The sequence below is a fragment of the Echinops telfairi genome, unplaced genomic scaffold (genome assembly GCF_000313985.2).
Source record: "Echinops telfairi isolate 266 unplaced genomic scaffold, ASM31398v2 ScPeMD7_7458;HRSCAF=8496, whole genome shotgun sequence".
Lineage (NCBI taxonomy): Eukaryota > Metazoa > Chordata > Mammalia > Afrosoricida > Tenrecidae > Echinops > Echinops telfairi.
In genome coordinates this window covers 23,189,718-23,201,208 of record NW_022111358.1, presented here as the reverse complement: position 1 = coordinate 23,201,208, position 11,491 = coordinate 23,189,718, and the positions used below count along the sequence as shown (strand labels likewise).

Below are 11,491 nucleotides of genomic sequence, written 5' to 3'. Positions count from 1 at the left end.
TTCATCAAACCTCCCATTGTTTTGCCTTTTTCCTTCCCTCTCCACCATCTCTTGTTGAGTATTATTTTTCCCTTCACCCAAATAGCACACCTGTGTATCGTGGAATGTAAAACTGAGTGTTTTGGAACCTGTAACTCTTTATTGGAATAGAAAGCCTTGTCTTTCACTTGCAGAATGACTGGTGGTTTTGAACTGCTGACTTTGTGGTTAGCAGCCCCACGTAATTACTACACCACCAGGTGCTAGATAAATTTTATAAATTTAGTACAAATAGCCTCACATTAGAGGACTTTTGTTTGACAGTGCCTTTAAAATTATAATTGTATAAAATCAACCCCATTTCCTCAGGAAAAGTTAAGAAAAAGAACTGAAGAGCCTGATCGGGATGAACGTTTAAAAAAGGAGAAGCAAGAGCGAGAAGAAAGAGAGAAGGAGCGGGAGAGAGAAAGGGAAGAAAGAGAAAGGAAAAGACGAAGAGAGGAGGAAGAAAGAGAAAAAGAAAGGGCTCGTGACAGAGAAAGAAGAAAGAGAAGTCGCTCACGAAGCAGACACTCCAGCCGAACTTCTGACCGAAGATGCAGCAGATCTCGGGACCACAAGCGGTCGCGAAGTCGCGAAAGAAGGAGAAGCAGGTATATAACCCCTTAAGGTGGCACCTGGTGAGTGTCCAGTGAGTGGTCGTGATTATTAGTATAACTCCTTGGAATGAAACCTAATTCTGCCAATGAGTCAATTCTGACTCAAGACAATCCTATTGGACAGGGAAACAGCCCTGAGACGAACTCACCGAAGTAGAAAGCCCCATCTTTCTCCCACTCCTTGGGAGAGAAGCTCTAAATGGAGTTAAGCACATTGGCATGGATTTCATGAGAAATAAGATTCTGTCTTCAGGACAACTAATTTGCTCTTTGACCGGTCTGAGTAGATTTGGAAGTCTAAATTCTGAAGAGTCACAAATATAAATGTTTTAATAGTATTTGCTGCTTGAGGATAAGTTTTATTTAATCTTATTATTCAATGGTAGGTAGTTCTTCAGTGCATTTTTTTTTTCATTGTAATAATTAGCTGAAATTGCTTTTATTTGTGTTTTAAATTAGAAGTCGAGATCGACGAAGAAGCAGAAGCCACGATAGATCAGAAAGAAAACACAGATCTCGTAGTCGGGATAGAAGAAGGTCAAAAAGCCGGGACCGAAAGTCTTACAAGCACAGAAGCAAAAGTCGGGACAGAGAACAAGATAGGAAATCCAAGGAAAAAGGTTAGTTTACATGTGAATTTAATTCAGTAAGATATTGTGTTATCATATTCTTGTCTCCCACTTAGTTGTTGTGTTTTTTTTTTTTTCGGGACATGGGCAAAGCTTCTTTTAAGTAGTTTTTTTTTTTTAATATAAAACATATAGTTAAGTTGCCCTTTAAAAGGGTTACATTACATCATCACAATCAGTTCTAATGCTCTCCCAATTCCTGTGGGATATTTTTTCTTTTAAATCTGTTTCACTGTGTGCCTTGTACATTATGATCATTGATCCTGTAGTGCAGCAATCCGTTTATTTCATAACTAGCTTTTGAGTTTCCTGTAGTAGCCATGTTTCCACCTGAATTACTGCTCTGTCCCTCAGTTGCTGTGGCTTCCTAGCATTTGGTTTACTGAGTTCTTAGTACTATTAATGAACTTTTTTCATTTTGTCTTTAGCACGTATTCTCATTTTTAATTTAATTGGCCAATTAAGAAAAGATCATTCTTTTTTAACAGTTTCTCATTTCTGCATTTTCATTTATTCATATTCTGTTTGCTTTTTAAAAAAATATTGATGGGCTCTTTGTTGCATGGCTTCTATAGGAATAAGAATGGGCCTATTTCTGATTCTCTTGGCTATGCATCACCAGTTTGTTCTACTTATCTGCTGTGTGTGATCAGTAACATCATACTTGACTGTGCTTTCCATTTGAAACTTGGATGTGGTGCTTGGCATCGTTGGTAGAACTATCTTCATGCCTCAGGTTTTTCCTAGACTGAGGTGGTCTGCCCGCATACATAGTGGATATATAAGTTTGGTTTTTCTTTTATTCCCTAAATAATTGTTCCCTCGCTTTTAAAAATACTTATATGTGTTTAAAAAATACTTATATGTGTAACCCTTGCTTTTGTAAAATGGAGCAATTAGAAACATGGATGTCTCTTTTAAAACTTTAATATTTTAAAATGCAAATTTAGAAACTGCTATAAAAGGTTGACTGGTTTTATATTAGTTTCAGAAAGTTTCTCCTAATTTTTTTAATTTTGTGGAAGACCTTTTTGTATAGTATGTTGTTGAGTTGCAAGTTCAGCTTCTAGGAGCCAGATATGAATGTCAGATCAAATTTTAAAAACTTTCCAGAAAGTTTCCAATCCCATGATCTTGTCATTTTGATTGCTGTTTTTATATCGTCACTTGCGTTACTTAAAATGGTTGGGTTTATGGAAAATGGTAAGTAGCCTGTATAATGATCTGCAATCCACGGTAAGAAGTAATTGGCACTGAGTCTGGCTCGAAAGCAAGCAGATCTGTGTAATTTCTAGATAAAACAAAGTGTCTTGAATTTACATACATGGAACCCTAATCGTAGTAGTGACGTAACAGAGCTTATGAAACACCTTTTAAAGGAACATAAACTGAGTAGTGTTTAGAATGTGCACATGGACAGTTGGGGGGTTTCCTGATGAAATTTTGAGAAGATTGACACAGAAAGCTCTTCGTCAGGCTTATCTCGGAATATTGGGCATACCATTGTAGGTTTAGTCTTTAACTTTGGGATCCCTTTTAGATGTGACCTAACTTATTGGCTTTGGAAAATGACACAAAGCCATTCAGATAGTCCTAAGTATATAAATAAAGGCAGGCCTGGGCATTTGGGGCCAGGTACTAGGAGTAGCAGGTATTTGAAAATGGCAAATGAGGAAGAACAAGTTCTATGTGCCAGGTGTTGTGATGAAAGCAATTTATCTAATCCTCATATGAAGAGTGGGTTCCTTTACAGAACTCTCAGCACAAGCCAATGTTGACTGCTCCCCTTCCCAAGAGTTTTTTTTTAATTTAACAGTTTTATTAGCACTTCCCCATGTCATACAATTCAGTCTTATCAAGATGAGTTTTACAATTATCACCACATTCAATTCTAGAACATTTTTTTTTCTACCTTGTACTTGTTGACAAGAGAGTTTTGGGTTTTTTTGTACATACCCCCAAATCCGCCACATAATTGTGGATGTCCTTAGGACTGGTAAAACCTACCATATATACATAGGGCAGAAGATAAAGATTATTGAACTTATTGCTTGCCCTCTATGGGGCAACAAGATGACCCTTCCTCATCGAAGCTACCTGTGCACCGGAGAAGCCCATAGGCGTAAAGGGAGGACTTTCCCACAGTCCGTTAGAGCACACGGCACTGGCCCAGGTCCCGCAGGGGACAGGCAGATAGGAAGCAAGTTCTGTCTGCGTGTATCTGCTTGCACATTGAGTTGTGCTTCTTAATTTTTATCACTGACCCTCCTAAGCCGTGCTTTGTTTTCACTCCCATTCTTCCCCCTGGTGTTTGTCCAGGATCTGTGTAAACGGCACTGCCCTCAAAACAGTGTCTCTTCAGATGTTTTTAGTCTGACAGGGAAAGTTACTGCTGTAACATTTTCAATAGAAATCTTTGGTTAGGACAGTGCTTAGAATTGAAGAGGCTAGATTGTAGTTGCTCTGCCATTCTTGCCTCTGGCCGGAGGTGTCCTCCTTGTAGTGAAAAAAGGTGAATCTTACTTTTTTCAGCAGCTGAGTTGAATTTTAATTTGTCTGGGAAAACAACTTTCAGATGGTAGGTTTATTTAGGTTGCTTGGATTGGGATTTAGGTCCATTTTCTCAATTAAAGCTTGTTCTTCTTGAGTACTGAAATATGTATATAAAGAAATCTCTTGCAGTTAAAAAAACTATAATTGGGAAAACATGCCAACTCTTTTCACTTTTTGAGATTACTACTTTTATCCTTCTAGCTTAAGTATTAATACACCTCATATCAACACCATTTTTTGTGTACTCTTCCTTGCCCCTATTTGTTTTTTCATAACTTTTACTCAAAGTGAAATTTAATGAAAGACTGAATGATTTGGAGTTGTCTACATGTAAGGTTTTCAACAGTTTGAATGAAATTTCCCACTGTTTTACCTTTTGATTTCTTTTAATTCCTCTCCTTTCCCTCTCCCTGCTCAATAAGTTTTAAATTTGAAACCTTTTGACAAATTCACCAAATTGTGTTATACCTGCAGTGTGTGAGAATTGTTATTTTGATTGCTTCACTTTTCAAAGTTGTGTCTTTATTGTATTTTGTTTTAAAATTCATGGTCAATGTGTTCTTTTATGGCAGAAAAGAGGGGAACTGATGATAAAAAGAGTAGTGTGAAGTCCAGTAGTCGAGAAAAACAGAGTGAAGACGGCAACACAGACTTGAAGGAAAGTGACACTACGAATGAGGTCAATGGGACCAGTGAAGACATTAAATCTGAAGGTGACACTCAGTCCAATTAAAACTGATCTGATAAGACCTCAGATCAGACGGAGGTACGTGCATTGTCTCTCCCTCTGAGTAGCTTTAGTTACTGCTTGACAGTGCAGCGTAAGTATGCACAGACGAAGACGGAGCTCAGCGAGCGAGACGACACACAGAGCCTCTTCTGAAGGAAAGACAGTGTAGCCCTGCAAAACATTTGGAGGTACATTGTTTTGTCTCCGCTCTTTTGTAGCAGACTCGTGCCCCGTTAGTGTGCCTCTTTGGGAATGACCCACCCACATTTGTAACATATAGTCACCGTTGAAAAGTTAATTATCCTTTTTTTAGGGATTTTGCTGTCATTTCTTTCTTTTTCTTTTTTTTTTAAATGAAAAGGTTGAACTGTTTTTTTTTCTTTTTGCTATTGAGTCCATCTTGTGTTGGTACATTGGCAGAGACATGCTTTAAAAACTTAAATATTTCTGAGGCACATGTTGGACTACTTTGCTTTAATTAAACTGCTAGTATTTCTTTGTCAAGGATGTTTCTAGTTTTTTGCTTTATTGCCTTGCATTCTAATGCAGTTTGTTCTGTAACTCGAGAGCCAGTAGCATTGGATTGATGGAAGTGTAGGGTTTATGAATTATTGCAGCTGACTACCATACCTCACACAGCGTTGGTGTTGTGAGCGGCCCATGAAAAGCCAAATTAAAAATCAAGGATTCAGTCAAACTAAGCAGGTACTCATGCCAGGTACTCCTTTCTCTACCCACATCCATGTTTGAATGCTGTTGCCTGTGATCTTTACGCTTAATGTTGTGTATCTTTTTTGTTCTTTACAAGAAGCGCAGAGGGGTTTTTTTTGTGTATTGTGTGAAAACTATAAGTCAAGTGTTAACAGAATGGAATTTTTTTTTGACTGTATGTACGGATGCAGTGGTGCCAGGATTAGATTTCTTTATCAAATTTTAAATACAATAAACACTTCATTTTATTCGCCTTGTTACATTCATTGCAATTCTCAAGTCTTTCAGAGGTATGTGTTTAATGTTTCCTACTGTGTAGGAGAATTTGCAATCAGCCACAGATCCATAGTGACAGGCACTGGCTGATGTGTGAGTAGCAAGGATAGACACCTGCAATGTGAAAGACAAAGAACTGACTGACTCTCTAGAATGAATTTGGGGTTTTTAAGAACTATTAAAAGCCAGGTGTTAATAAGTGTTCTTAAAACCTATAAATCTCATTCTTTGGGCTAGTGGGATCACATGATTCTAATGAAAGGAAGTACCAATTAGTCATCTAGTCATTGGCATTGCTCTTCTAGGGAAGCATTAGTGCTAAATCTGTGTGCCATGTTGACGCACAGGCAGGTACATGGGCAGGCACGTGACTTTCAGGATCACACTGATGCCTTGATCATTGAAAAGAATACAAACATCCCACATTCGTATGGTAATTTTAATTAGCAGTTAGTGATTGGCCAATAATTAGTCATAAAAATTAGCTTTTTAACATGTTGTCTAATTATCATTTTCCCCAAAATTTTGCATTGTAGGACTACCATTCGAAGATTTTTGGAAGAATACTGAAAACGGCAGAGTGTGAAGATCGACATTAAAATGAGGTGAAAGAAAGCTATAGTGGCATAGAAAAAGTATAAAGCTCAGTTAGGGTTTTTTTTTTAATTATTAAAAATTAATTCAGGACTGATGTGACCTACCAGATTTCAGAACATGTGTTAATAGAATATATGCCACTGAAAACTTAGGTCCTGTATCATATTTTTTTCTTTAAGACTTTTTAAGAAATATTACCCAAAACATGTGGCTTGCTCAGTGTTTAATTAAAAAGTTTTCATTCTTGGACTTTGAAAACAGGATTAAACGTTAGTATTTGTGTGAATCAGACTAAGTGAGATTCCATTTTTACAACTGCTATACCTAGCTTTTGGATTTAGACGTGAAAATAAAGTATCTCTGACTTTTCTGTTACAAACTTGATTGTCTCTGTCATTGGAAAGATTTAGTATTAATCTTTTTCTAATAAAGTTATTGACTCTGAAGTAGTCCCTTGTTTTAAATATAACAGGTACACTATTACTAGAGGTGTTGGTGTACAATTTTATCCGATTTGTTCTGTTTAAGACTAATCTTTACGGAATTTCCAATTAAATGTTTTAAATAATGGTGCTTCAATTCTGGGTGGTTATGAATATATTTTAATTTTACTTTTAATGATGAAAACATACCATGAGCTAGAATATATTTTCACATCCCTGAGAGTTTTCTTTAATAGTACAAAATCCAATATATGCTGACAAACACTATCATTCTGTAGCTATGCATTAATGGTGTAGAAGAGCATCCAAGAACTCTTAGTTTTGGGCCGTTGTTTTACATTCTGTATCAAGATACAGCTTCTAATCTTTTGTCAGTTTAGAGATGTGTTTATTTCTTTGTATGGGGTGTGTAGTTTAATGTAACACAGATTAAAACCACCTGATTCTTAGCAGCTGACCATTTTATGTCACATAGGAAAATTGGCAGCATGTTTCTATTTATAGCCACCAACATCAACTGTACAAAAATATGAAATTCCAGTGGTTTATAATTTTCAGATATTAGCATCCATTTATATAAGTAGGGAATCTGGGTAGTCCATGGCTTAAGTGACTTTACCACGGTCATTTGGTCTCATGTTGATGGAGAGCTAACTAGATAAGTAATCCAGGTCTGTGCTTCATAGTCTATTACTTCAGTGTTATGCCACTGTATTTGTTTTAATAGGCTTAATGAACCATACAGAAATTACTGACACACACCCTTCATACGCTCTGGAGAACTCTGAAGCTCTGACTTCAGGGGCCGTGTCTGAGGAAACACTGGGCACTGAGCACCCCTGGCTTTCCTAGCTGACCTGGAGAGATGCAGCTGTAGGTGAGCGGGTTATTCTGAGTTTGTAAGAGACGATTCACAGGAATAAGACAAAATCTAACAAAACACAAAGCTCCCAGTTTCTGCTTTTTGTAGTTTGACAAAATTGTAGTTCTAAGTGTAAACGATAGCTTATTATATTGTACTACTAAGTATTTAGAAAAACAAGACAAATTTATTGTATTAACACATTAAGATGATAGATTGATTCTGTTCTGCCTCATTTAGAATTAGCAGTTAATAGCTTTAATGAAGTTCAGCAAATGAATTAAATCCATTGATAACTATTGAACTTACATAGGACTTGAGCGGGAAGGCCTGGTCTCTTAGGACATCTATGTTTAAGATCTGTGAGTGAGCACACACACACACACACACACACACTCTCACACACACACACACACAATTAAGAGATGGGGTTTTTGTTGTGTTCCCTTCCTCCCACTATATCAAAGTTGAACTGGCTCAGGAGGAGCTGACAACTGCGAACCAAGCTCACAGGAATCCAATATAGAGGGCAGGTGCTAATTTACTCTAAGAAATACGTGTTTCTACCATGCATTATTTTCCCTTTGGAAAGCGGTCTAGAGGAGCAAGTTGTAATTAACCTTATAAGCATGGAATCAGTTATTTTAAACTTTAATTGAACAGTAACTCATGATCAGTCTTCATGTGTGTGCTTGTGTGTATCCGTGCCCTGTTTCCCCAATTATTTGAAGCAGGTCTCAGATACAGTACTTAAGCTATAGATATTTCTGCATGTTTCTCCCAAAGATTAGGGTCCCTTAATGTCAAATAAGATTGAATGAACTTAATTGTCAGTCTTCAAGCTACAATCCTCGTCTGATAATATAATCCCCATTGTGCCTCAAGGGGCCAGGCAAAGCAGAGGAGATGATAATGTAGAAGTGGATTCTCCATGTTAAAACAGACCCCTTCTTTCCTCCAGATTGCACTACGTCTATTTTCTTGTTTGGATTTAAGTGTCTTTCTTGCCTTTTTGGTCTGGATTATAATAACCTAGTCATGTGACCTACTTTAGGTGTGTATATAGACATTTATGAATGTCCAAAAATCAGACAAATTGGACTTGCCCCTTTAACGTTGTGTAGTTTTGTCTCGTTTTTAAATGATTGCACATATGAAACAGATTCATCAGTCATGTGCACAGGCAGCTTTTAATTCACTGAAAAGGCTTCAAGCCTCTTTCTTGCACTAAAATAACTACATACACCTGTGCCGACTTACCTGCAAACTCGACCTAAAGACACACACAGGGATCAGGTCTAGTTTGTAAACCAGGGCCTGTTTGTACTTAACACCATTGCTTAGAGCATTTCTCACCTGCAGTTGTTTCTTAATATAGTCAATGTCCCAGAGATAACCAAGTTCAAGGTCTTCAAACACTTTGACCTCATAAGAGTTGTGTTCAGCCACATTCTGATTAAAGTTTCTAGAGAGAAAAACTGAAAATTTTATGGTCATAGGTTTTTGAGCTTGCATCAGTTGTTTTTAAAACTCAATGCATTGTAGATGAGATGTGAATATGTTTTTAAATATCTAATGTGCATGAAACAAAAATAAACACCCTGAGAATTTCTTGTATATATTCTGTGGGTTGGGACTTCGTTCGGTTGGCTTTCACGTTTGAGATTGGAGTTTGGTTGGTTGTGAAAGATCCCCAGGTGGCTCCTTTTTGGAATTTTGTATTACAGTTGTAATGTTCGCACACGGTGAGACTGCCCACACCAGAAGTGCTCCGCAAAGGGTGTCTCCCTTCCCCTCCTGTCCTCTATTGCTCGGAGTCTTCCAGGTGTTTTTTTTTAGGGGATAAGGAGGGACCTGAGTATATATGTGTAGGGTTTTTTAAATATATGGTAGCTTACTCTGTTCTGAATCTTGCTGTTTTCACCAAATATATTTAGAAATATTTATTTTGGGACACAGGACAACAGCACTTTTAAAAGTTTCACATGTAGTTTTTAAAGTACATTTCACAGAAGCCAAAGTAGAATAGATGTAGTTTTCACTGTTGTATTGGAATTTTGAACTTCCTATTTTTAAAATGGAGCTTGAGTTCCTTAATCTTCCCCTCAGCCATTCCAAGCAGGGCCGTCCGTCGTCAACAAGTCTCACATCAGTGTTTAGGAGTGACTCCTTTGAAGAAGAACTTGGCATAACTGAGAACGAGTATAGTCATCTCTTTTGTTGTGGCCATCTATCCTCAATAATACTCTGCAAAACTCATACAAAAGTGCATCAGGGGATCTGTGTAAGAAGGTTCACAATAGCATCGTTTGTAACAGGAAAAGAAAGCAGTCAGCCAGAAGACCCACGTGTTCGTCAGCTGCTCGTTGGATAAACGTTCTAGTGTATTTCTACCGTGGAATTGCACACAAGTGAGACTGCACTACAGCTACACCAGTGGACATTGATGAATCTCAACACCAACACCCCCTCCCCCCCAAAAAAGTCAAGAATGCATCTACTATGATATCCATTTCTGTGAAGGTCAAAAACAAGCCAATTCTGTACATTACGGTAACTGAAAAGAAATGATCAACATGGAGTTCACTGTTGTTGGTGGGGGCTGGGGGAGGGCATTTAGAGAGGAACTGGCAATGTTTGTTTCTGAAGCTAGGTGGGAAGTATGTGGGCAGGCATTTTTTAATTGTGTATGTGCTTTGTATGTATGGTATTTCTTAATAAAATTTAAATGGGAAAAGGTCTTGGTGTAGGTAGTGGCTAATAAAACAGAAATATAAGTAGTGCATTATCTGAGTCACAAATTCACAAGATGCTATTTAAGTGCAGAGAGAGGACTTCAGTGAATGTTTTCTTTGTGAGATCTTAATCTGTATCTTGACGACATTTTTGTTTGGGTGCCAGCCAGGGAGCTGGTGTTTTCGATCTGTCTGAGCAGCTTTCACGGAAGCATCCTCTTAGATTTATGCCATTCCATTAAGAGAATCGAGCTGAGCTGGAGAAGACCCAGGCGCCTAGCCCTGGGTCAGCACACCTTTCCCTTTGTTCACACTTAGAGAACCACTTCCCTAGGCTCTACATCTTAGTTACCAAGGTGTGTTAAGAAAAATGGTTTTACTTTTAAAGCAAGGAGATGGTTAAAATTTACTTTTAGACATGTGAGATTCAAATAAAACCATACCATCAATTAATAGTATTGTTCTCAAACTACCCCCACCCTTCCCCAACATATCCCTCATGTGAGACTTGGATTCCGTCCCTGTGAATCTGAATTCAGCCATCAGGCTACGAAACAGCTCACTTCCCTCATCCAGCCTTTATGGGGAGGCTTCCAAAAGTTGATGGAGAAGATGAGATTTCCCCACAAATGCCCTGAGGCGGGTATTAAGGCGCAGGGTGGAAAGTGGCAGCATTCTGACCCAGAGCCGCTCCTTGTTAGGCACGTGGGTATATGTGTAAGAATTCTGTGTCACAACACATTTTCTACTGGAATCTCAGTGAAGTTGCTCCTTATTCAAATTATAATTGACTATTAACATCAATCCTGAATATCTTCCTGAATACTTTGTGTTCTATGAAATTGTACATTTGGAAAATAATGGAAAATTAAGTGATTTTGAAAATATTTTCAGCAGTGTCATTGGGACTGGCCTGTCTATTGAAATCCTCTGGCATCAGCAGATGAGGGCTTGGTTTGGAAGTTTTTCCATCCAGGATTTGAGTTGACCCAGGTGCTCTGTACCACGGAAAATGTTTTTCTTTTTGTTAGTGAACCCTGTGGTGACTGCAAGGTCACGGTTCAACCCCACAAGTTGCTCTGGAGGTGGGGGTGGGGGGAATTTAACTGGCTGCGCCTGTTAAAAAAGAGTTACAGCACTGGGGACTGTAGGTGGGTAGGGTCCCGATAAGTTGAAATTAACTCAATGACAGTGGGTTGATTGGGTTGGAAGACAAGCTGTTCGGTTATCAGCCCTGTGTTGCTTATCCCCCACTACACTGAAGTTGGATTATTTATTGAGTTAGAGAGGGATCTATTTTGAGGAAAACTGTATTAA

The 11,491-nt window shown here is 38.2% G+C and overlaps 1 protein-coding gene across 4 annotated transcripts in view; it reads left to right on the top strand.

The window, feature by feature from the left end:
- LUC7L3 (LUC7 like 3 pre-mRNA splicing factor) overlaps positions 1–6,580 on the top strand; it is a 24,540-nt gene extending 17,960 nt beyond the window's left edge. For 2 of the 4 annotated variants that reach the window (XM_045299600.1, XM_045299601.1), the window contains 3 exons: positions 349–632; positions 1,098–1,258; positions 4,393–6,580. In XM_045299600.1, the coding sequence (XP_045155535.1) occupies positions 349–632; positions 1,098–1,258; positions 4,393–4,553 (606 nt within the window). In that variant the 3' untranslated portion in view covers positions 4,554–6,580. The remainder of the gene's footprint in view (positions 1–348; positions 633–1,097; positions 1,259–4,392) is intronic. The other 2 variants (XR_006680946.1, XM_004707051.3) reach the window with 2 other exon arrangements.
- The last annotated feature ends 4,911 nt before the right edge of the window (positions 6,581–11,491 follow it).